Source organism: Argiope bruennichi, chromosome 6 (assembly GCF_947563725.1).
Source record: "Argiope bruennichi chromosome 6, qqArgBrue1.1, whole genome shotgun sequence".
In the NCBI taxonomy this organism is placed as follows: Eukaryota; Metazoa; Arthropoda; class Arachnida; order Araneae; family Araneidae; genus Argiope; species Argiope bruennichi.
The window spans coordinates 88,823,076-88,850,467 of NC_079156.1; the positions used below are offsets into that span (position 1 = coordinate 88,823,076).

General features: G+C 24.8%; 3 protein-coding genes across 6 annotated transcripts in view; 2 read left to right on the forward strand and 1 right to left on the reverse strand.

Moving 5' to 3' along the window:
• Positions 1-5,820: 5,820 nt before the first annotated feature.
• On the forward strand, positions 5,821-6,321 carry LOC129971820 (zinc finger protein 121-like). Its single transcript, XM_056085796.1, has one exon. It carries the CDS (start codon positions 5,821-5,823, stop codon positions 6,319-6,321), a length of 501 nt encoding a protein of 166 aa, XP_055941771.1.
• Positions 6,322-10,695: 4,374 nt separating this feature from the next.
• LOC129971343 (methionyl-tRNA formyltransferase, mitochondrial-like) lies at positions 10,696-21,048 on the forward strand. Of its 2 annotated transcripts, none has more exons than XR_008784790.1 (9): positions 10,696-11,298; positions 13,017-13,071; positions 15,833-15,981; positions 16,490-16,612; positions 18,199-18,301; positions 18,896-18,971; positions 19,124-19,211; positions 20,367-20,531; positions 20,906-21,048. XR_008784790.1 is itself a non-coding variant. In XM_056085014.1 (9 exons), exons 1-9 carry the CDS (start codon positions 11,114-11,116, stop codon positions 21,041-21,043), a joined length of 1,086 nt encoding a protein of 361 aa, XP_055940989.1. In that variant the 5' UTR covers positions 10,699-11,113; the 3' UTR covers positions 21,044-21,048. The 2 variants fall into 2 exon arrangements, 1 of the variants encoding a protein (XP_055940989.1); XM_056085014.1 differs by having other exon boundaries at positions 10,699-11,298; positions 19,124-19,215.
• A 792-nt stretch (positions 21,049-21,840) lies between these two features.
• The window catches only part of LOC129971341 (RUN and FYVE domain-containing protein 2-like), a 66,198-nt gene continuing 60,646 nt past the window's right edge, over positions 21,841-27,392 (reverse strand). Inside the window, exons 13-17 of one of the 3 annotated variants that reach the window (XM_056085011.1) lie at positions 27,271-27,357; positions 26,726-26,855; positions 25,853-25,947; positions 23,863-23,989; positions 21,841-22,858 (exon numbers count right to left, since the gene is read on the reverse strand). In XM_056085011.1, coding sequence (XP_055940986.1) covers positions 22,709-22,858; positions 23,863-23,989; positions 25,853-25,947; positions 26,726-26,855; positions 27,271-27,357 — 589 coding nt within the window. In that variant the 3' untranslated portion in view covers positions 21,841-22,708. The remainder of the gene's footprint in view (positions 22,859-23,862; positions 23,990-25,852; positions 25,948-26,725; positions 26,856-27,270; positions 27,358-27,392) is intronic. The other 2 variants (XM_056085012.1, XM_056085013.1) reach the window with 2 other exon arrangements.

The window sequence follows — 27,392 nt, forward strand, 5'->3', positions numbered from 1 at the left end:
CGTGTTCGTAATGCAACAGGCTTGTATAAACTTAATAATTATACAATGAAAAGTGCTATTCTAAAATATAATGAAAATAATTTTTCAAAATTTATTAAACTGAAAGAAAAATTTTACATAAATAAAACTGATATCACTGTAAAACCAGTTTTATTTATTTATTTATTTATTTTTAATTTTAAACAAGTTAGCAACATTTTTTTGCAACAATATGCTCCGAAGTTATTGATAAAAATAATAAAATTTCGATTAATTTTTAATTAAATATCTAATTAGAATTTCGACAAAACCTTTTTTTAATGGACCTTTACTATTCAAAACGTAAATACTATCAAATCAAGTTGCTCTAAATCTTATAATCTGCACTGCAAAGCATTTTGAATCATTTTTGCTACATGTAGTTTATACATTGTATAACATAATTTACAAATGGCATTCAGTCTATGAAAATTTGTACACTAAAAAATTAATTTCATATCTTATTTGCTGAACACTATTTCTTATTGTAAACAATATGTCTTAGAGAATAATTATTATGGATTCCATATGCTTGTTCTAAAATGTTTCGAATTTCCTCTAGAATTTTCTCTGGGGGCTCTAAAATGGTTTGGAAACTACGTGATTGCATTTTCTGCCAAACTATAATTACGCAATACATTACATCTAGAATAATACATTTCATAAAAAAAAAAAAAAAAATGTTTTTCATGGCCTATTTGTTGCTACTTCCTCTCGAATCAATATAGTATTAATGTTTCTGGGAGCCGCAAATGAAAACATGAAAGTAATACAAGAGAGAAAACTCTCTAAGTACCTGTAAAAGTTTTCGCAATAGTTTTAAAAAACTATCCTTTGTGGATCCAATTATTTCCATCCTCGTTCAAAAGACAATTAAATGCCCAGCACACTCAACGGTCCATTTGTTTTGATACACATGTGACCCAAAAAAATTATGATGTTGAAGAGTGAATTGTTACTTGAACAATTACTGAAGTATTGCAAAGCCTATGCTTTCCGTATTTTCTGGGGAATCAAAAAATATTATTAAGTGTCTTACACCAAAAATTTATTTTGAATCTGAGGTAACTAAACTTGAATCAATGTTATTCAGTATTTGATAATTCAATTCGTTGATTACGAATTAAAACTAAATATTTTCTCATTTTTCCGTTATTTATTTCTCTTTATATTAACGTAACATTATAATTTTTCAATTAAAATAGAAAAATAATTAAAATTTTGCAAATTTTAAATGTTTGTTCTCCACAAATAGTTTTGTTGCAGTAGTCACATACGTGTTATATTATTCTATATTTCTTAGATGATAGAAAGGACCAATTTTGCTTTTCTTAAATATATAGAAAGTACAAATTTTGCTTTTCATAGAGGGATAGAAAGTACAAATTCTGCATATCTTAAATAAACAGAAAGTGCACATTTTGCATTTTTTAGATGCACAGAAAGTTCAAATTCTGCTTTTCTTAGATGCACAAGAAGTTCAAATTCTGCTTTCCTTAGATGCACAAGAAGTGCAAATTCTGCATTTCTTAGATGAACAGAAAGTACAAATTCTGGATTTTTTTTTAAATGCAGAATTTGATACTCATTAGATACTCAACAAGTGTGCGAATTTTTATAAGTTTTATAGTTATCAATTGCATTCATTCTCGAAACCCGGACAACAGACTTCTTTTGAATAGAAATCTACAAATTTGGTCTATATACCAAATTTCCTCCGTCTAGCCCAAAGCATTTTTGTAATATCAAGTTCATAGACAAATAAAAATAACACCAAAAAGTGTGAAACATGTCAATATATGATAATTTTTAGTTGGAATTTTATGAAGATTAATACTTTCTCTTTAGTTCATATATGGGAAATAAAAAATAAATATGTAAAATAGATGGAAGTAAAAGTCAGAAGAAATGCAAAATATTCACAATGGTTGAATATAATATTTAATCAAATTTCTGCACATTATCACTAAACATTAGACTTTTAGACAACTATTATAGCAAATCTCGAAAAGTAACCGGCAAAATTAGTTTCCTGAATCTTTCTCGCGTATTATAATAAAGGTCCCCCCCCTCGCATAAAATTGCTGACCTCGGTCAAGGCAGTGTATGCCATAAATGCTCAGATTTTTATTTTTAGAGTACCGCACAGGAAAGTTTTGTAATTCGTAATAAAGTAAAGAAAGCCGAATGTGCATTTTGAGTAACCTTTTTTTCACCCGATTAAAATCATACTTTCCCATAAAACTACACTTTTGATAACAAGATCGCATAACAATTTTCATTTATTTAAATCATTGCGTTTTTTAGTTATCATATTAACTAGTATGCGAAAGCTCAGACAAACGGACAAACTTTGACAGATTTGGTTTAAAACTTTTTAAGAATCTGTGCCTACTTTAGATGTTAAAACTGTTTATAGAATTCCGTTCACCTAAATCATTGCTTTTTTTTATCTATATCATTTACATGTATGTGAAAGTATACACAGATAGACAGTCGATCCAAATTTGTATATTTTGTTTTCAAAATTTCATACAAAAATGCAATTTATATGATAATTTAGTGCACTAAATTTTATCCATTTAGCTCTTTCAAATTTGTATTTATTCATTTGTATTCGGACAAACAAATAGAATTAATGTGAATATATTTAGTTCGGAATGTAATAACACTGTTCAAATTTGGTGTTAAAAATACATACCAAATTTTATTAATCTAGCTCAAGGCATTTTTGAGTTATCGTGTTTGTAGATAGAAAAATAGAGTAATAAACAAACATAATTTGAAAAATGTTTTTCTCACAAGAGAAAAATTCAAATTGTTGAATTAGTTTATTTTTTGAATTTTAAGTTCACATGAAAATTATTTTCATACTATAATATTTTCGGAACCATGCTCAGAAAAACAGCAAAATTTAGCTTAATTTTTAATTAATTAAAAAGTTAGTTAAAATATGGGTAAAATGCTTTTCGAACAGGTATAAAAATAGGAGAATTTTAGAATTGATTCAGCATGGGACTTGAACAATTGCGAGCAAGAATATTATACAAAATATATTGAAAACTCTTTTTCATAATAATGTTTAATGAGTACAGTATTTACATGATTTTTGGAACTGTGTTATGTTTTGCAAAATATGTCTTGTATTAATTATATTACTTTTTCTTATTATAAATACTATTTTAAACTGTGTTTTATTTATACTGTTATCATATTCTTTACTTTTATTGTACAGTCAGTTTTATATTTACATATATTTTCTTTTTCTTTTACTTACATATTTTTATTGCTATTATTTTGTCTTTTTCATCTTATTTGTTATTGCCATTTTTTACGCTTTAAACTTCGCTATTACTTTTAAGTTTCATGCACTTAATCTTTTCAAAACTCTTATAATTACAGATATTGTAATTTCTAAATTCTCATTATATGTAAATTTAGTATTATATTTTATCGATACAGTTAGAAATTATTGGATATGGAGAATATGAAAGCATCTGCTATCATCTAATTTGTTCTGTATGTGCTGTCTTTCGCCCGACTTTTTGCAAATTACCCGCAAATCACGTTTGGATTAACCGGTTTTCGTTATCTTGGATGCTACTCTCAAGTCAATAAGTACAAGATAACGCTGCTAAAAGAGACTACTTTCTGAATTCTTAGAACTTACTAGAAGACGGGAAAATCTAGGCTTCGAAATGGAAATACCGCTGTTTCGAGAATAAAATCGTCTAAAATAACGCTTATTGTTAACTGTTGAGTTTGAAAGTTTTAATATGCATTCAGTCTGGAATTTTAATGTAATCGAGTCTTCTATCTTTTTAAAAATACTCTTCTACTATATTATAACTAACCATCAAATTGTTTCTTAAATTATCCAATGTATACCCAGACCATCTGAATTCACGGTGAGGCCCCGGCAAGATATTGATATAATGAAATTAAATTAATGTGAATTCCGCAGAATATCGTGAAACAGAGTTGCAATAATGGTTGGCATTTTGTACTATAGGAATGCCCAGTCACATGCATTATTAAAAAAAATGTGTTTTCTATCCATTTACTGTAATATTAGTTAGCATGATGAGAATGTGTGAATTTTATAATCGAAGAAATTAAATTTCAAAGTATATTTTAGCTCATGTAGATACCTATTTATCAAGAATAAGGTATTAAAAGAAACGAAAATTAGAAATATATATATATATATATATATATATATATATATATATAATATTTCTTATCCCGAGTTGCCACATCCAGATCCCTTTACTCTATTAGTAATAAATTTTCAATAATATTATGACAATATTTTCATTATATTGCATGGCTTTTGGATCATCGAATAGTTTCGTGGAAATATTATGCATCTTGTTTTAATAAAGCTTGACTGGGGATCCCTCACTTCTTAGTGGGCTCTGTGTAAGCTGTGAACTTTTGAAGTAAAGGCGAAATTACCCCATTATTTCCAGAATAAAGAATTATAGCTATAATCACATACTTTATAGTTCTATTATCAAAATCTAATTTGGCTTATTTAGTAATACACCCATGTAAGAAGTGTATTAATCGGAATTTTGAGATTGATTGTTCATTTTTAGATCTTTGTTTCCTTCCTTTTAAACAAAGAAAACTAAAAGGGAAAAAGAAAGGAAGAAACTCTGGACTATAAACTTGAATGCTAACCAGCTGTAAAATAAAAGTAAAAATACATTTTCCTTTTCAGGAAACAAAATCAAGAACTCTATATGACATGAAAGTGGGAACCCAGTAGTAGAGTATAAAATGTATAGCTAATAAACTCATTCTATTAAATAAACAATGGCGTAGATGAGTAACTGGCGTCTGAGGCATAGTATAAATTTTACTCCCCCTCCAATTGTTATCAGTGACTTTAAGGCAAATGGCGCCTGATGCATAATATAATTTTTATCTCCGCCTATAGTAAAAAACTTTAAAAGGGGCTATAAAAGCATTAATGCCTTGCTTTTAGGCAGAGAGCCCTTAACTAATAACTATTTATACTCTCTCTAACACCCGATCGTTTCACCACAGCAAACAAACATATTCTTGAGATATCGTTAATATTCCACAATATTTCTTTCGTGAAAATTTATTTCAATGATATAGCATTATCATAAATAAGATTTTTATCTCAGTCTTATCAGGTGGGTGAAAATCTTATAGAACTGATTTTATGAATCATATTCTAAAGTCCTCAGATACTTTTATCAACTTAGAGCCCAATACATTATACTACAATCAAATGTCAGAATTTTGTATGAAAATTATTTTAAGTCATTTGTAGTATAATTCAGCCTGTACTTTATTTTAAAATTGCAAAGTTATTAAAGGATTTTTTTTTTTAAATTCTGATTTGTTTTTATTTATTCAACCAAGTTTTCTTATACCTCGTGTTCGTCTCTATGGTAAACAAAACGGTAAGCTCGAAACTTGAAATTTTAGGACCGATTGTTCAAAGACCTTCGAAAATAATTCTATATAGTGCCGCATCTAGTTTTATTTTTCAGATATATTACAAAATCTTTTTTTAAAAAAATGTTTGGGGATGCCAATGCTTTAGAAAAACATATGTGCGAAATGTGCAACAGAGCGTTTAAAACTAGAAAAAATCTTAGATTGCATTTCATTACTCATGCAGGTATAAAACCATTTACATGTGAAATGTGCAACAAGAAATTTACCAGAAAATTTAGTCTGAAGGTACATTACAAAACCCATACTGGTGAAAAATCTTATATTTGTGAAATATGCAATAAATCTTTTAGTAAAAAATCTAATATGGTTAAACATTGTGTGACTCATACTAAAGAAAAACCATATCCTTGTGAAGTGTGCGGAAAGCGATTTAATAATAAATCTAATCTTGCCGTGCATCTTCTTATTCATACTGGCGAAAAACCTTTCAAATGTGATATTTGTTGTCAAGCCTGCCCTACTTTATCTAAATTTAAAAAACATCTTCAAACACATTCTGGTGAGAGACCATACATTTGTCAGGTTTGTGGAAAAGGTTTTGCTACTAATTGCCATCTTAAAAGACACAATCAAATTCATACTGGGGAGAAACCCCATATTTGTGAAGTATGTAGCAAAGGCTTTATTACAAAGGATCATCTCCAAAAACATTTCCAAATTCATACTGGCCAGAAATCTCATGTTTGTGAATTCTGTAATAAAAGTTTCAGTGCAAAATGTTATCTCAAAAAGCATCTTCAAGTTCATAATGACTCATTATTTGTGATTCAACCAAAAGAAGTACCTAATACTGAACTTAGATAAAGTCACTTTCAGTATAAAATTAAAATACAGATTTTACTGCCCTATTTTCTATAGCAAATTGTTGAATGAAATGATTTTGCATTAACATAAGAAATATTTTGATTACATAATTATTTTTATATTTATTGACAATGTAGCTTATTTTTAATGGCAATTTACATATTTAATTCATTTGTAAGCATTTTCATTCAAATTTATTTTATCTGTTATATTCAATGAATATATATATATATATATATATATATATATATATATATATATATATATATATATATATATATATAAATATTAAACAGAATATGAGATCAAAATGTTTTCATATGGAAATTTTGTTAATGATATAAGAATAGAAAAAGTTTTGTTACATAAGTAATATTTACAGATTTTGATATTAATATTTCTTATATATTTATTTTTATTCTATTTGCAAGCATTTAATTTGTCAGTGAAGAACAGTCTTTCATTTCATGAAAAAAAGTATGTTCTTCAATTTGCTGTGATAAAATTTTTGTCAGAAAAAGATTTTAGCAAGGTTTTCATTTTATTATTCTTCATTAATGTATTATATTTTATAACTTTCCATCATTTGTTCATTGTTAATGTATTTTTTGATCTTGTATTATTATTCTTGATTATAAAGATTGTATGATTCTTTTTTGATCTTGTATGATTATTATTTTCTTCTGAATTCTTTTTTTATGGTGTCTCAATGTCAGACTATTTACATAATCATTTTGGCAAAAGAACACAATATTGTAACTATATGAATTAACTTTATATCAATGAATTTGTTTTGGATTTACATTTGATTTTACATTACAATGATTGTTTTACATTTGTATTAAATAATAAAGAAATAATTTTATTAAAAAAAATTTGTGCAATATCATTTTCCAGTTACATTTTTTCAAAAAAGAAAATTTATTTTTCAGGAGTTTCCTTGTTGAGAAAGATTACAAATTAATTAGCCTAAAAAAATTATATATAATGCTAAATGGATTATCCTAGTTTCAGACTGATTTTATAAATTAATATATACATGATTTTTAAAAAATTATATTTTTTTATAATTATAAAATTATAAATTTTATTTTTACATTATACTTTAAAAAGTTTCTTAAAAAATTTTATTTGAAAAAAAAACTTTTTTCTTTCTTTTAAGATCTAAATTGTGAAATACTGCTTTAGTTGCTTTAATTTACAAAGTAAATTCTATTATCTACTAACATGTATACACACACACACACACACATACATATATATATATATAACACAACTATTACTTTATATTTTGGGAAAAGTATATGGTATTTATAAATCAAAAAATATATATTTGGCACCATAAAATGGAAATGATCACCAGACCATAAGTTTCTTATACCCAGAAACAAACAAACATATATCTGTGTAATATATGTAAAACTTTAATAAATGACTTTAGTTATTCAATTCAATATGAAAAATACACTTTTATTTCCATTTCATAGGGATGATTTGATATGCATATATTTAAATTTTCTACAAAAAATTATAAATACCTTAATATGTTATAATAAAATTTCAGTTAAAATCTATTCTTGCTACGTACAGTTTATAAGAAGGTTTATAAGATTACTTAAACAATAAAACAGCCTTTTCATTTGTTACTGAAAAATCTATTGATTGTTTTGTGTCTTGTTTAAATTCTGTTCACATTGACATAACACTTAAAATAAATTATTGAAATTAATTTTAATTAAATTTAGTAAATTTGTATTATCAGTATAATTGGTGTGGATTTTGCCCCTCCCCTTTCTCTGTTTGGTTTTTATCTTTTGTTACAATTCATATGTATGTCCGTGAATTTAGAATTTCCAGTACCATTTTGTATTTAGATTCACATCAACAACACAACAGTGACCTCCAGTTTTATAAATATGTTTAATGAAACTTTAAAACTAGTGGTTTCACATTTGTTTCAATAAAATTTGTATTTTTTTATCACCTGATTGTTTCAAATTTTTCATATAAATGAAATATTTTTAGATATAATAAATGAGCTCATTTTTATCCTTTTTTTTTTCTTTGTATTTACATGGATTTGAAAAAAAAAATACATGAACTGTTATTATACTATAATGTAAGTTATTTATTTATTAGAAAAATTCTCAAATAAGTAAAAAAAAAAAAATCCTTAAATTATCCATAAATTTTTTTTAATTATCCTGGAAATTTGTACATCTTAAAATGGTGAATGTGGTTGCAGCAACTTTTTGCATTAATTTGCTTTGTAATATTTATTTATTTTTATTCCAAACAGTTATAACTATTTTTAGTATATTCAATGTTTTGTTGCATAAGAGAAGAAAAGAGAACATTCTTTTACAGAAAACTTACACCCTTGATAAATGCAGCTTCTTTGCAGTTGCACACACAGGTACGTTTACTTGTCAGTTAATTATTTTAACACTTTCAAAAGTGAAGTTGCTTATAAAAGTGATCAAATTCTGAAAAGATTCATTCTAAGCATATTAAACATGAAATGATTCATGAAAACATAACTAATTTTTATATATTCTTTTTAAAATAAAACTAATTTTCAGTTTATAAGGTATTATAGATATATAATATTTTCATATTAGATCAAAGTTCTATTAAGAAGAAAAATTCGGTGGACATTTTGTCAGCAAACCCTCTTACCCGAGCAACTGCAAATGATTTTAAGAGCATCATGAAATGGAAGAACAAGTTAATCGGTATTTTTGATGCATTTAGTAATTGGACTTTCTGAAAAGAAGTAAAAAGTTTGATGGTAAATAGAATATAAAGTCATATTGGGAACTGAGAGATTTTTATCTTGATCGAATAAGAACAAAATTTTGATCACTGGATTGATTTCTACAACATACAGCTGAGTTCGTAATGATAAATATGGATCAAAAATTGAGATTGTCACAATTTTGCTTGTTATGATAGAAAGTAGCACTTGCATTAATACGAATTGAAATGATTGATTCAGTATTTTAATAATAAGTAATTGTGATTCAATTACTGATAAATATTATCAGTAATTGAACAATATTTCTGCTGTTGACCAACCTACTTTTTAAATCTCCGATATTAAATCTGCTTTTGTTAACAACGTAAAACATTAATGTGTTCACTTACATTGTTGATTTGGTAGATATTAAAAGGAGAATAAAAGAAGTTAATAGGAGCATTCTATTTTAAATATGCATATCATTAAGAATAAGCGACATAATTTGTATAAATTACTACTTCTTTTATTTTTTGATGTATTGAGAATGAAAATGCGCGTACATTGGAGCATAACAGATTTTATAGAACTTTATCCTCCCTAAGATCAAAAACAATTTAAAACATAAGAATTCTAATTTGTATTAAAAATATTGCTATAGAAACTTATCTTATTAGAACAAATGCCCTGTATTATTATTATTATTATATATTTTCATGATATTCAAATATCAAACAAATCGTTAAGATATTGTACAATAGCATGTGCTATTAGAGTGAATAGGCCACTTGAATAATAACAGCACCAGAAAAAAAATCTTTGACTGCATTGTAATAATTTTATTATTATTTTTTTACATTTAGACATAGTAATTTCTTTTGGATATGATAATTCATTCATAATTGATTTTTTTAATCATTTACTTTATATAAATTTTTCTCCAGTGATGACTAATTTTGATATTAATTCCTTTCCAATTCATTCCATTCATTAGATTGTAATTTTGTGAGAAAATATCAGCGTTTGTTCTTCGTAGATTATAGAATTTAAAATTAATAATAAAAATACAATTTTCTTGGAACAGTATGAGAATAATCTTATAGAAAAACTATTTTCCATAAGGTATTCTGAAAGCAAATTGATTCTCAGTAATATAATACGTCTCCCATAAGAATCAATAAAATAACACATGACTGAAAAATTACTTAATTGGGAATTCAATATAACTTTCCTTTCTAATAATATATTTTTTCTTTTCATATTTTTCTTTCCCCCATGTATTTATTTATTTGATTGGAATTCTGGAGAAATGTGTTTCCCCCTCTCCAATCGAAAGTGGAAACGTCTCGTTCATAGTTTTTTTTTTTTTTTTTTTTTTTTTAAATCAAAGAGAAGAAATATTTATGCCCTCTTGGTTGTAATCGAATCGAAGCGTTTAGTTTGCTATCTAATCAATGCTATAAAATATTTTTATCTTATTGCAGCAAATATATAATGATGTCCGAGTACACTTGAAGAATTCAAGGCCAAACTCTGCATATTGTACAAAATTGAATATTATTGTACAAATTATGTTGCAGTTTGTAGCGTAATCATATTTCCATCTGAAGATAAGTATTTTCCTTTATTCTTGTGTCACTACAAGGAAAACCGATTTTAAAAATATGTTAATCTAGTTCAAGATTTCTTGTTTGTATTGGCATTGGGTAGGAATATTTATGTAAACAAAACCTTGCATGGATCCTTTATTCTGCTGAGTCCTTTAATTTTTGTAATCAAAAGATTCCATTTTTATAAAATATTGTTGGAAATGAGTACTAACTACAAATATTTCTTTCATTGTTAATTTTTTTTCCTTTTTTAACATCTGTTGATCACAATTTCTTGAAAATAAGTTATGGCAAGTTTCGTTACGAATGGTTCCATAAAGAAAACATTTCAAACAGTCAATGAACTCTTTAAAGAATGTTTTAATTACTTCGATGTTTAAAAAAGAAATTATTCCTAAATACAAACCATGATATTTTAAACTGATCTTATTTATCTATACACATAATGCTCCTGATATCAAAAGTAAGCTTATTAAAGTCTCTTCCCTGCAAAAAATTGGAAATTCATTCTGCCATTTTGCGACTTCATAATTTTATTTCTCAAAGTAAATTCGTCCATTCTTGGAAAGTTGTGTTTTATGGCACAGATGAGATATCCAAAGTTTCATTAGAAGCTTTGCACCTAAACAGGTAAAATTTGTTTTAGTTTCATCTCAAACTTTTTTTTTTTTTTTTTTTACTATTATGTTCCATTATTTTATTCATTTCTTTATAACTGCTGAATAATATCATGAGTGTAAATATGTTAAATTATTTTTTTAACTAGCAATTGTTGCATTAGTATCAACTTTTTCTCATACAGTAATGTGTGATTATTTAAATTTTGAATGTTAATTACTTGAGAAAGCAATTTTTTGGGGAGGGGGCAGATAAATATATTAGTTCCTAATGACAGATTTTGATTTTATATGCACTGTTGAATAATCTAGTTATCTAAGAGAATACTAAAAACATGACTTTAATATCTAAATTGAAGAGCATTCACTAAATCAAAGTTGTGGATTATTTTTTCGATATTTCAGAACCTAAAAAAATCTTTTATGTACTACTAAATAATTAGTATTGTAATATGTGTAAGTACCTCTTTTTGGTTATATTCATTGAAAAAAAAAGCACTATAATCTTATTAAAATATCTAATAAGATAATTTATCAGAGATATAATTATAAAATTGCCTTTCATCATTTCTTTATATAATATTATATATGTGTATGTGAAATGATAGAAATAAATCTTAAATTTATGTCCTTGAAGCTCCTTTATTAGATATTTTATAAACTATATCTTTTTCAAAAAGGTAAACAAACAAATTCTTAGACAGCAGTTATATTTACTGATAAATTGTATGCCATATTTATAAATTGTTAGAGCAAGAAATTATGCAAAACTGATTCTGAAAGCCAGATTAAATTATGATGATGAAAAGAATCTAAACACAAATTTTTAACTGGTACAGGAATAGAGATTCTGTCATTGAAATATATTTTTGATATCGTCAATTTAGAAAACAGTGTAAATTAGTATGCCAAAAGATATCAAGATATCAATTTTCGACAGCCAGGAAAGCAAATAATAATATTGTTTTAGCTTAAAAAATTGACTTGACAATCTTCATTCATATAATTGACTATTTTTAACTTTTAGATAATACTTTTGATGGCACAGATACTAAAATACTTTTGTTTTAAGTTTCTCAAATTAATTAATTTTATATATGAAGTAAATCAAATATCATTATAATAATTTTTAATCGAATTTAATTAATTTCGAATCAAATCAACTTGATTGAAGATTTGCTCCTCCCCCATTTCTTTCAGATGATCTGCTACATATTCAAGTGTGATACACAGTAAATCTTAGCTTAGGGCATGAAATGGTCTCACAGATATGCAAGAACATTTTGGAGATAAGATATTTTCTCAGATATTGTCATAATCACTTCTCCATAGTTCTAAATGATATCTGTCTCAAAAGGCCTTTGTGCAACTTAGAACAAGGCACTAATTTAATGAATTATTGATAATAATTAACATTTTAGTGGAATGGTTAAGTAAATAAACCAGAGGTTTATACACTTAACCATTACTGATATATTTCAATTAAACCAGAGGTTTACTTGTCTTATTCAAGATGGAATTCTTGGAATGAAGATGATTTAATAGTTATTGAACAAAGTGCTTAGTGATATATTTCAAATATTTAATTCAACAGGAGTCTAAAAAAATATGGTGTACGACTGTAGTCCTTTATTTAATTATATTGTTTATATTTGCATTCCATGCTCATTATAACTCATTTATCATAATTTGATGATATTTTTAATGAATAAGCATATTTCTTGCTTTCAGAATGTCTTCAGATTGTGATAGAATTGTTAATGATATTGATATAGTGTGTATCAAAGTAAGTTAAATATCTTAAACTTATTTCTCTTTTACATTATTATTATTGAATATTATTATTGTTAAATAGAAATATCTCAATTGCAAAATAATTTTCTTTCCTAAAAAAATTACTACTTTATATATTTGTTTATATTTTTTGTATATTTAAATTATTCCATTTTTATTATACTTATTTTACACTTTTTTGTTCTTCCTTCCTGTATGATAATTGTTGTAGATGGTTTCAAAATTTATTTTTAAAGAATGATAAATATATTTAGTTAGTTCTTTCTATTTCAGGTTATTTCTCTTTTGCTTTGTTGGTATATAAAATTTTGGATTGTAAATCTCTGAAAATATCAAGTTTCACTTGTTACCAAAATAAATAAATGACTCCAAAAAATAGGAAGTTCTTTCTGAATTTAAATGTGTATTGCATGAAAAATTAGGAAGATAAATTTTATTGTTCTAGAAATGTGTTAACAATTTTATTATTTATGTTAATTTTTTTTGTAAATAATTAAAAGGAAGGAAGGAATGAGGTTTGTTTTCCGGCGTATGCTCCTATCAAAACATGAATATCACAAAAAGTAAATAATTAAAAGAATGTTTATAATGAAAATAAAACATTTTTATTATTCAAAAGAATGTAATATTTTCCGCTATTTTATTTGTAAATTGTATATCAGAAGTTATCCATGACTTATTAATCAAATAAGTCATGGAAGCTTAATAAGTCAAATAAGCTATTGAACTTATTTTAAACTATTATTTAGTAGGGGTTTTTTTGTTTCGTTTTGACTATTTTATTAAAGACTTCCATTTTAATTCTTTGCACCACTATAGCCTTTAAATTTTAAACTCAAACAAAAAAAGTTTAAGTAATCTTTTCAGGCCTAAAGGATACAGATTAAGTTTCTTGAAACTTTTACTTATTGTTTTGATTCTGTGCATGTTCTATCAGCTGGAACACTGCATCATTATGGAGCTCTGAAAAGTGTAACTAAGTAAGCATTGCAGTGAAGCAGAAAAATGAGTAAAATCTATTATATTTAAATAAAAAAACACTACTTTATACCTTTATAGCAAATTTAATATAACCCAAACTACACCACAAGGTGGCATGCTCAAATTCACTATTCAAGAGCAATGTTTGAAGCATTTTTGGTGCTTCAGAAAGTTTATTATACTTACTTATATACTTATACCGAGTTGATTTCTCTGCACTATTTTCAATATAACTAATTTACAATAAAAAAACTAACTACAATTATATTCAAATTAAATAATAATAATATATATTTAATTAAAATATATTTACATAATTATATAAAATGAACAAAATAATGCTCAATAAAATGACTAAAACTCAAAATAAAGAGCAGAAAACTTCTTAAAACTGTAAATAAAGCTGATATAAATTTCCCAGGAAATTTCTGAGACCCAGAGTAAGAGTTGGTTATTTCCAAGAATTCTAACTTACTCAAATAATATCCTTTGAATTAAGTTCATTTCTCACGGAAAAGAGAGAACAGGAAAAAAAGACACAGACCATCATATAGCATAATGTTGCATGACACGATCAGGGCCGTGATGGAACATCAAATTTGATCTAATGATTATACATATGTTTTATCTTTAAAATATTTCAAAATATAGAGAATAAATAGCTTACAATACAACCAACTAAATAATTTTGAAATTTATTTTCAGATCATTAATTTTTAGCAGAAAAAATTTACAAAATTCCTTGAAAAATAGGCTTGTACATAGCATGCAATAGCTAAAAATTATGTATTTGCTTGATTTAAATTGTCATCTATTGTTAAGAAGGAAGATTAAGAGTGAATTCTATATCTATTTTTTCCACTTATAATTGAATTCAGTGATTTTAAAAGTGAGCAAAATTAAGTGTGCCAATCACTGCATTGCAAATATTTGATAATTTACTTTTGATATTTGTTATTTATTACTTACATTTCATTTATTTTTTCTGTATTATGTCTTTTACATCTATATAGACTGATGTTTGTATATAATTGGAAAGAGAATGAATTAATTGTCTTTAAAAATTAGGCAAGTGCTATTGTTTGATAAAAGATTACTTTAAGACTAAATGAAATTTATATACTGCTCGACTCTTATATCTACTTTTTTCATATGTTTTTTTCTTTACTCTGGTTCATCTTTAATTTTGACTTTATTTTTTCAAACTCTTTCTGTGCATATATTTTAATTTAAAATGTAAAAATAATTTTATATACATTTTCTTGTTTAAAATTATGAAATATATAAACAATTTGCTTTTTAAAAAATATTGAATTTTATCATATATTTGTTCATTTATTTTTCACTACAATTCTAATTTAACCTTCTACCATTTAATTTGCATTTTCCATTTCTAATGTTTAATCCTAAAACAGTTATTTCACATTTATTTGTACATTTTCTGAAAATTTTGTATTTAAAATATTCTTCAGAATTCTACAAATCAGTTATGTTGGATAATACTTTGATTTATCTACAGTAAAAATTTCTTCAAGCTAAGCATCATTTGATCAGAATAGTTAACCACTTGGAAGATTATTTAATTTTTTTCAATTACAGAACATTTTTAGCAATTTTATGTTTTTATTTTAGAACTTCTTTGTATCAACTATTTAAAATATTTGAAAATAAGAACCTTTGTAGTGGTATAGGATTAATATCTTTCTTTTTTATTTTATTGTAAATGTAAATGATGAATTACCATATTTTTAGATATGATTTATTTTTTGAAGTCAGATTGTCCAGTTCGACAGTATGCAACTCTAAATAATATGACAGTGCACACCTGGCCATACTTTCTTCCTTCTAATATGTATGATGTTGGAGTAGTGGTTTCCTTTGGACATATGATTCCATCTGAAAGTATTCTTGCATGTAAATAGTAAGTTTCTTTTAATCAGGATTTAATTCAGTGGATTTAAGATGTTAAAATATATTCAGCATACCCCCTGCCATTTCATTAAATTTTATATGCACTGTAGGTTTGAATAATATTCTCATTGAAAGCGCATGGCATTTTCTTGTGTATTAATTGAAAAATGTTGTTAGCTATACATCTCTTCACCTATAAATTCAAATACTAATTTAGGAGACGATTTTTTACATACCTTTTACAAATTAAGCAATAACAACATTATTATTGATCAATAATTTAATAGAAAGCATTATTTATGCTATTTCAAGAAAAGGTATTTTATCTTTTTATTTAAAAAACTATTTCATAAAATAGCAAATTATCCAAGCAGATTATTAATTAAAATGTTAAAATACTTTTATAAATACAATCTTTTGTATTCAATAAGCATGGTGAAATTTCATATAATGAATTTGCTATATAATGAATTTTAATAGTTAATTTTTTAATTATTAATTATTATTTTTTATTTTAGTGGCATTATAAATGCTCATCCTAGTCTATTACCTCGATGGAGAGGTGCCGCACCTATAATACACACTATCTTAAATGGAGATATTGAAACTGGAGTGACTATCACGCAAGTGTCTCCTAATAAGTATGTTTGGATATCATGTTTTGTTATAAGTAGGTCTGAATGTCGTGTTTGAATTCATAAAAATATGACTTAGATAACAGCTTAATCCATTAATAGCCAACTTGATATAAATTATAGATTTCAATAAATTTGGTTTTAATTATAATTAAAACCAAACATGAATATTAAGGTAATTGTAAAGTAAAATCTAATTTTGATTTTGGTTTTAGAAAACTATTAAAAATTAAGTAATAAAATCATTTGGAAAACTTCTTTTAATTATATATATTAAGAAATTTTCAAAATGTAGTGAAATATTTAAAAAAGATTACTTTGAAATTCCTTATTTTATATTAAAAATAAATAGTAGGGTAAAAAAAATGTAATAATACTTTGATTTCAAAATCTAATTGAGAATATATGCTTGCTAAAAACAGTCAAGGATTTTAGAATTTATATTGACTTACTGGACGAATTAAAAAAGAAATAATGATATGCAATTTTTATCCATGGAAATAAAATACATTTGTTCTATAAATAGAATGGTGATGTTAACAAGCTAGGCATAATAAGTGAGCAGAGTTTGTAATGAGAAGTTATTTAGAAGAATTTGAATTAGAACTTCTTCCTTGAAACATGCACTAGAAATTATTTCTGATGTATGTTTATAAATGGTTGAAAAACAGAATTATAAATTCATCTATTACATTTCATTATTTTGAAATTATATCTGAATAAAAAGGTCATTTTGAGATTCTGTGTGTAATTTTATTCCTTCAGGAACTATTTATTCTTCTAAAGTTATTGCGAGTTACGATCTATTAGTCTGCATGCCTACTTGTAAAATATCTAGTGTGGTCTTCCCTCTAAGTAAATAATAAATGAATAATCTACATAAATCTAATTATCGGTATGTGGTGACACAATTGGAAAACTATTTATGAGGAGAGTGAGGTTATTTCCTCCATGAATTCTAGTTGTTTATGACTTGATGATATGACTTTATGATTGTACTCCTTATAAAGTGAAGGTAAATATTTATTATTAAATTTTTAGAAATTATAAAAACACTGGATAAAAAAAAAACTGTCTGTTTATTGACAGAAATTTTTATTTGTTTGTTAAATGAAGAAAGTAAATACAAAAATAAAAATTGTTAAGATTTGGCATCATTGGATTTACTTTATGATATTGATAATAAAATACTTGTATTATTAAAAGCATCTATATGATTCATTTATGCTGTTATAACTTAATAGCTTCATCGATCTAGTATTAAAACTATTTTTGTGTACAATTTTTAATATCATGAGTTCTATCATTACTTTTTATATCTTATAGTTTTATATATTGTTGATGATAAATTTATTATCTGATATTTATCTGAAGTTTTATGCATGTAATAGTTCTATATATTAAATTTTATTCCAAAATTATTTATTATATGTAAATAAAAGTATTTCTAATAGTGTGTGAAGTTAAATTGATTTTTTTTTATTTATTCCCTCTACTTTCACAATTTTTAAATTATTATATTTCATTTAATGCATTACTTCATTATTTATATTTTTCATAGCTATTCTAATAAAAAAAATCATATTAACTAGATTTGATGTTGGAAATATTTTGATGCAAGAAAAATACAAAGTGCCTCCTGGATGTTCTGCAAAAACTCTGACAAAAGAACTTAGTAGAATTTCTGCCCATCTAGTAGGTTTTTATTTCAATCCAATAGTTTCTAATTTATTAAATGTGATTATGTAATTTCAATATAAATTAAGGTTATATAGTAATGATGTAAAGAATGAAATGGTTATAATGCATTTATAATTAACTGTTTTCTCAATTTGTGTACAATAAACTTACTCCCCAAAGTTAAAAAAGTGGCCTCTTTCTCCTCTATTTTTCAAGTTCGACTTCAGATGTGATTAATTATTTTTGAACAAATCATACGTACTTTTAAAGAGAAATTGAGATTATTATTTTAAATATTGTACTATATTTTAATTACTTTATTGATGAACATTACTAATTGTTTATTTATTAATTATACATTATTTAGTTAAATTTGAATATTAAAAAAATCGTTTAGCTTAAAAATTCTCCCTTTCTTCTGCTCATTTTTTGAACAAGCTTTTCTTAATTTAAATTTTTGGATTAATCAAATTTTTATTGTACTCCTATCAACCTCAAATCAGACAAATTACACTGTATGAGAACTTTATTCTTCATTACTTTTATAATATCCATATTGTATATTTTATTATTTGCTTTTTCCAATTTTTATTTGTGTATTCTGATTAGATAATGAAAACATTGAAAGCTTTACCTCATTATATTGAACACAGCTATCCACAGACCAAGGATGGAGCAACCCTTGGTGAGAAAATGCTTTATAATGTCTAATTTCAATTTTCAAATAAGTAATAAAAAGAAAACTCATTATCTACATATTTTTTTTGCATTGTAAAATTTTTAAATTAGAAAATAAGGGTACCTTTTTATGATAACTTCAATATTTTATTTCCCTAGCTCGTAAAATCAAACCTCATCAAGGCAGTATTGATTGGGCAAAAGAATCAAGCCTGCATATATATAGAAAATATAAAGCTTTTAATGGGTTTGTAAGTTTTAATAATTTTTATGCTTTTAAAACAATATTTTGCTGAAATATAAATTTGAATTATTATTTTAAAAAACCCATATGAGTTGCAAAATGTGGAATTTTTCAAAACCAAATTCTCAATAAAACTCCGACACCAATAAAAAATAGAATGTTTTTAATAGAATTTAAAATCCATATTTTTTTCAAAAATTGCTTGCATAATCTGTGAAAAATTATTTTCATGATTGCTATTAAGTTAACTGATTATAATATTGAAGTAAAAGTACTTTTTTGAAAGTATTATCATTAATATTTAAATTCGATTATAATTGTAAAATGATCTAGACATTTTTCTTCTTGACAAAATAATAATTTGAAATTATAACTGAAATAGATTCATCATTTCTTTTCTGTTTCTTTGAGGTGTATTTTCTGTAGAAGGAAAATATATGAATAAAATACTGCTGTTTGTTAACTTAACTGTTACAAATCAAATGCGGTTTTTCAACAACTGTGCTTTAAAAGGTATTATGCATTAAATAATATTTTAAGAAGTAGATTTAAAAATTAATGTGTAAATTCTATATTGATATTAGTCAGAAAGGTCTGCAAATTTAATTTATTAGCTAAGTCTTGCTTAGTAAATATCTTTTAAAAGACTGTGTATAAAAAGCTGAGGCTTTTTAACATACTTAAAACATCTGTTTTGGAATCATTTAAATTTTTAGCATTATAATTATTATATTAATATTTTCTTAAAGTGTGAAATGTTATCACACCTCTCATTAATAATGGAAAGAGGGTAGTTAAGTTTGATATGATACCCTAAACTTGATAAATTTTTCTCAGCTTAAACAAATTCTTATATAGATTTGATTAAGGATTTGCTAATAACTATATCAGCATAACATTTTACATGTATCTTGCAGACATGATGCAAGCTTGGAACCAAAAGCTAAACTTCATAAAAATAAAGAATTGTGTTAAAAATAAACATTAGGAAGTAAATTAAGTATGATTAAATTCATTTCCAATAATGCTGAAATTTGTTATGTCTTATCTTGGTAATTGAATTATCTTCATTGTTCTATCTGATTTTTAAATGTATGGTTAATGCAATGAGAATTTAAACTGCTGCATTTTATTCACTTTTATAATTTGAATTTGCAGTTTGATATCTACACATTTTGGACAGATAAGAAAATAATTCTTCTGGAATTTCTTGAACCACAGGAAGTTGAAAATGCAAAGATTCAAAGTTTAATAAAATATCCAATATCTCCAGGATTTTGTTATTTCCATAAAAAGAGGAAAATTCTCTTTGTTAAATGTCAGGTAATATAATCAATTTTATATTTGGTATATTTATTACTTGTCAATTATTCAATGATGCCTATTCTAGCCTGTTTACAAAAAGAATGCAATTAATTCCCTTTGTTCAAAATATTTTGAAATTTTAATCCTCAGGCTGCATACATTATAAAATTTTTTTTTATTATACTAACTGTAAAATGTTTTAACAATTTTCAATAGATTTTGGAACAGTCTTTCTAATTAATAAATACTTAGCAAAAATATGCATTTTTTTCACTCCGTATTTTTAAAAGTTAAAATACATTCAGTAAACTAAAAATATACTCTTTAAATAATTTTGATATCATTGTATAATTTATTTGATTGTTTATAAAACCTATTATTACTTCTTCCAGGATGGATGGTGTGGGATTTTATCTGTTAAAGTACCCAAAAGAGGCAAAATTTCAGCTCAGGACTTTTATAATGGATTTATATCTAAAATGGAACCAAGCCATAGTTACTTTCATGCAAATGATAATAAATCTATTTGAAATTAGATATATATATATTGATTTATGCAAAATATTATTATTGACAGATTCTATATAGTATCTATATACTTAATTCAAAATATGCTTATATTATACTCAGTATCTAAAAAAACAAAACATAAAACACATTTTGACATTTGCTTGTAAGTTATCCATAGAAGTCAATTATCTTGCAAAATACAGACTAAAAATAAGGCAATAATAAAAATATATTGAAGTTTTATGCATTTTTAATAAAAATCTTCAAAGTATTTTGAACTACCAAACTGAATAAAAAGAGTAGTTTTGTTTTAAAAATAAATAATGAATTTACAACAAGACATGTCTCTTAACCTCAGAAGTTTTAGTTTCTCCGCTTATTAATGAAAACTGCCCAAAAACTTACAATTCAAACAAATCTTCTATAACAAGCCTTATAGTTCAAACTTTTAGATGTGTTTAGAAGATTTCTTTGAGAAATGTAGCTTACTTAATTTGAGCAAGGCTGCTTTTTAATCTTGATGGTTATATAAATCAAATTTCAAAGCATTTTCTAGAAAAGCTCTGCTTTGTTTATCAATTAAATTACCATGCTGCATAGTTTCAAATCTTCGTCTTCTCACTTCTATTTCTCTTTTAATTATTATTGGATGTTTTGAATATTGCATCTGTATTAATGAATGATTACAAGAATTAGAATATTTCAGTTAACTGAATGACATTTTTATTAGTTAAAATGCATTACACAAAGAAAATAAATTAAAAACATTATAAAATGAATATGAAAAAATGATTACATGAATGATAAATAAAATGCATTTCTGTTTAGAGGCAAATACATGTGTAAATTTGTTAAAAGTAAATCTATATTTCACTTATACAGTATCTGAATAACTTAACACAGTTTCCATAAAAAAATATAGTAAAATTATAATTAATAGGTTAAAATATACACAAATATACTAAAGAAAATCAATGTGCTGATAAACTAATGGCAAATGAGCATTCAGTTGTGTTATTTTTAGATACAGTGTAGCAATGTGAATTATAAAAAGAGAATAAATAAATACATTGAATTTTAATTTATATAAAAGTAACAGTTCAAGCACATAAAAAATATGATAAATACTATGCAATCTTTCTGGTAAACAATCACCATTTAATATTTTTAATATACTTATATTCCATTATAAAAAAAAATAAACATCTTTTAACAGTATTTTAATTGGACAATTTCATGATGCACAGGAAGCTCTCATAAGTGACTATTTAATCAGTTTTATATAGTAAATTTAATACATAAATCAAACAATAAGATTTCCCTCTTTTTTTTTTTCATTTTCAAAAAGTTTTTTTTATAGCAGTATTTGTAACTGTTATTTACGTAAAGCCACAACTTGAAATATTATTTATAAATAATATTCAATCCAAAAAGGTTTTTAATATAGTTTTTAATATATATATCATATTTAAACAAAGCTACAATATTATTATTTTCTACACAATCTGAATTTGTAAACATTCCATAAAAAGCAATTGATATTTCATTTCTGCAATATAAAAAAATCTCTTATTTCAACTTGAAATATATATATATGTATAGTATATAATATATAATGCATACAAAACCACTTTTGTACATATGTATACTTTCAATAATCTAAAACTTATTTGCTTGCTGTCCCATCAAGTATAATCTGTAGTAGCTGAGTATCTTTGTAGCAGAAGAGTGTAGCATGTATCACAGACCCGTACTGGTTTAGCTGATGAAGGAAGTGGCATAGTGTTATCAGAACACGAGTTGCAAAATATATCGCCACAATGTCTACAATGATGCTGAAAAAATAAGTGGATAAAGGATTATGAGAAAAGTATTATTTCGATTATAGCTGTTGTTGTTATAGCTTATCCTATTTAATCTAGTACAGTAAAAAGTCAAGGATTCATGAAAAAGGAAAATGATGAAAGCTTTTGTTAGTTAAAATGGCATTTGATCTCCTAGATATCATATGATGGAATCATTCTTAAGTCCTTTAGTGTAAGGAGGCAAATTGCATTTTTAGAGGACTTTCAGAGAGACCTAACATGCATTTGCTTTGCAGGAAAATCTTCAATAACAAGCTTGATCATGTTCTATGAATCAGTTGACAAGTTTTTGTTACACCAATTTGAAGATAGAACTCGCTACCTTCTAAATGAAGTTTTTCTGTCAAACAATGGCTTAATCCTTTCAAATAGATACTGATTCTCAAAAGACATTTTAAGAGAGTTTCAAAAATGGAAGGTGGAAGAGAAATAAAATTGTATGAAATGAAAAATTCTTTAAATATGTTTTATTATTATTTATATTGTGAATACTATTATCAGGAAAAATTATAATATTAGTATTGAAACAAGAAATGTACATTTTATTACAGTGTATTCAACAATCACCACATTAGGCATCACAGTTGTTGGTTATTTCTAAATTGTTCAAACCAAATATAATCCATTTGTTGACATAACCACGATAAAAGTATTAAAAGGTTTCATAATATATTATTATTTTGTAAATAAATAAAAAGTTGTGTTTAATGACTATGCATTATTTGTAAGTAATTTGTTAAACGAATATTTTTTTTAAATTCTCATAATTTGAACTTTGTATATGAAGATATATTTTGGATTGTTGATATAATTACAATAATAATTTCCATTAAATTTTTTTAAAAAAATATTCAAGTACTAAAATTATTGAATTATATGAAGTATAATAATTTAATTTTTTACATGAACCATATTTCACAATTTTTATTATTTATGAATAAAAATTAATATTGAATATATTATAAAGAACTAACCTTCCGTCTAGCTACTGAAAAGGGTTTGTTACACTGTTTACAGTATGTAACTTGTTTATCTTGAGTCCATACTGCTTCTTTCATAGCCATCTGATTTTCTTTCAAATCTTCGATTTTTAATTTTGATCTGCATGAACGAAAGAGGCAACATTATATTTAATCACAAAAAATAATAAAGAAATTTTTATTCTAAAATTAATAAAATTACTCTTTTTATTAAAATTGATTGTATAATTAATATTTCATTTACACTAAAGATATACAAATATTTAGCTAATTAAATAAAATTAGATCCGAAATTAAATTTTAAATATTTTAATAAGTAAGCAATACAGTATTAAATAATTCCATTAACTTAAAAATTTATTACTTTTCAGAAATAACAACAGTTCAACAAGAAAATATATCAATTTTTAGTTTTATTTGCATTATTCTCATTTATATCCAAATGGAATTAAAACAAATCATAAAACAAAATGTATTCCTAGGGGGTCATGATACTAAATTTGGAAACATTTAACACTTGATTAGTTCAAGCCGGAGGTTAAGAATACAAAATTGACACTTCAATAGTTAATCTTATTGTACCAGACTTCCCCTCTTTCTTAATGTTTAATTTTGAAATAGTAAAAATAACCATTAAAATTGATCTTCAAATGCTGATGCAAATTTTAAAATGTCTGAAGGAAGATGAAATTGTATGTTTAAGAAATTTTTTCCTCAGTTTTATTGATCCCCCCCCCCCTTTTATTGCATTTTTTAAAAAATATCTAATCACTAATTTTTTAAAATTTATTTGCTAAGAATCTTTTAATTTGTGCAATGATTACATTGATGTTTGGTATACATAATAAATTTAGACATAATAATCATTAGAAAACAATAAGACAAATTCAAGTAAACATTATTTTTTAAAATTAATTATTTTATCTTTTGAATTAAGTCTATAATACTTTATCCCAGATAGATTTTGGCTTAGCATTAGAAAGAAGAAATCGTCCACATTTCATATAATTTAATGAGATCTCTCAAACAAATTTAGTATTCAATATGTATTGCAATGTTTTTCATCGAGATCACTGTCAATGGATATTTATATTTAGAAAGGAAATAAAATTAATTTCTTGAACATTTAGAAGATGGAATGGGTCACAAGTTTTCCAACAACATGCATGGCTCTTTAGAAGAACACAATTTCCTTAATGAAAAACTCATTAGGTAATATCAATTCAAAAATTAGCATCTGGTAAAATTATCCCTCAATACATTTTTTTTAGTGTTTCTGTATATGTGTATGAATGATTTAGGTTAATGGTTATGCTCAATCTTCTCAGTAAGTCTAAACGATTTCATAATCTCTTGATAGCAAATTCCTTTGAATAAAATGGAACCACAAATGCCATTTAATTTAAAGGTATAGAAGAGATTAAGAGGTCAAATAAGTGTGGATGATACAATTATGCTTAAAAATGAAAAGCTATCGCATTAAAATTTGAGACCATTTTACAACCTATCCCAGTTAAGCTAATTTGAAAAAAATGGAGAGAGGATTCTGAAACCAAATAAAAACTGAAACATTTTGTATTTTCTTCATTTTCAGGACGAGTCATCAACATGTGTCAGTTAAAAAAAAACAAAAACTTGAAGCAATGCATTTAAGTTCTTTAATTCATAAAATAGGTTTTTCAAAATGGTAAGAGAAAAGGAAGACATTTATTTCCCCCTAGAATAAAGTATTGATATTGTCTAGAATTTCAAATAATATATTTAAAAAGTCTCGATTCTTTTAAATAAGTTTTCTTAATAGAAAACAAGTTTTTTCAAAGAAATAATAGGAAAAAAAAAAAATATTTGTAAGGCTGTTTATAAATATATGCAACAATAAATACTGTTTAAAGATAATAAACAATACTGAAACAAATTTTAAGTGACACTTCTAACATACATTACATTATTAATACAAATTTATTTTCAAGTACAAACTGCTTACTCTTTTAACTGAATTCCCATTTCTTCTAATGTTCTTTCATGCTCGGAATGCAACCTCTGTAAATCTGCATAGCTAGCCTTTAATTTTTCATATTCCTGGAAAGTATAAATATATATCAATATTTACATCCGAATAATAATGTGTAATAAAGTATGGCAAATAGAACAGCCTATTAATGTAAACAGATAAACAACACTCCAATGCTGTATATTCTTTTTGATATTTGCTTAAATTCTAATAGAAAAGAGTCATGTTGAATGAAGTGACTAAGTAGTCTAATTATTTTTTTTGCCAATAAATCTACCTGATGTACCTAATAATCCGAATTACCATGGTAATGCCACTTTAGCTATTTTTAGTTAGTTATGACATAAATCTCACTGCATTAAGAAATGTAATACCATAAAAGAAATTAAATACATTCAATAAAATCTTTGTTATATGTAATGATAATTTGTTTGATTTTCTTTTTTAAAATATGATTTTATGATTCTATAATTTAAAATTTAAGATTTTCCAGAAAAAAAGCAATTAAAATAGTTTATTAAGAATGTTTATAGTTTATTAAGAATGTTAAACTTTTCCATTCTACTAGTGATGCATGTTCTTTCAAATAAATGAATGCATATTTATTATTTTATAACATTCGATTACACATAAAATTCTACTTGCATTTTTTATAAACACTAATTTTTGCTAATGATTTAACCATACGTGTTAGATAAAAATATGTTTGTCTTTGCCCTGCATAAATATATCTTAAGAAGTTATTTAAAAAATAATGTAAAACTGAATATTATTCTTCAAAACTTTCTATGTATTTTTAACTCAATATACAAACTTATAGAAATGACAGCTCATGATAATGCTCACCTGGTTTACTAACTGAGATTTTTTAATTGTATCCTTGAGTGAAGCTATTTGTTTCTGGTAATTATCAACAGTTGATTGCAATGAAGCTCTTTGAGCTCTTTCAATCTTCAGATCTGATTCCAAAACTGACCTATAAAATATACAAAACATGATAGTAAAAGCATGCAATAGAATACATTATTATTGTTTTTTAACTAGGCAAAAATAAACAAAAGTGGTAAAAATCAATATACCATCAAAAGTTTATATAACAAAACAAATGCGCGATTATATTACATTTATTAGTTCTATTCAATTAATGAAAAAAAAAAACGCACATATTTTTTAATAAAAAATCATTTAGGCATACAAAGTATTTTAAAATATAGAGTTTAACATATTTGTTTTCAGATTCAATGCTAAATTACATAAAATTTTAAAAAAGATTTAAAATAATTTTTCTGAAAAATTTAAAAAGGAAGAAACCCCAACTCATAAATATTCAATATGTACTTTCTGTAAAAATCTTTATCTTTGTTAAATAAATAAAAGGTCATTTTCTTTACCTTGATTGATCCTTTTCTGCTAATTGAGCTCCAAATTTCCTCACTAATTCTTCATTTTTACTTTTGAGATTCACTAAGTCATAACTCCTACATTAAAAAGAACAAAAATTGAATATATATAT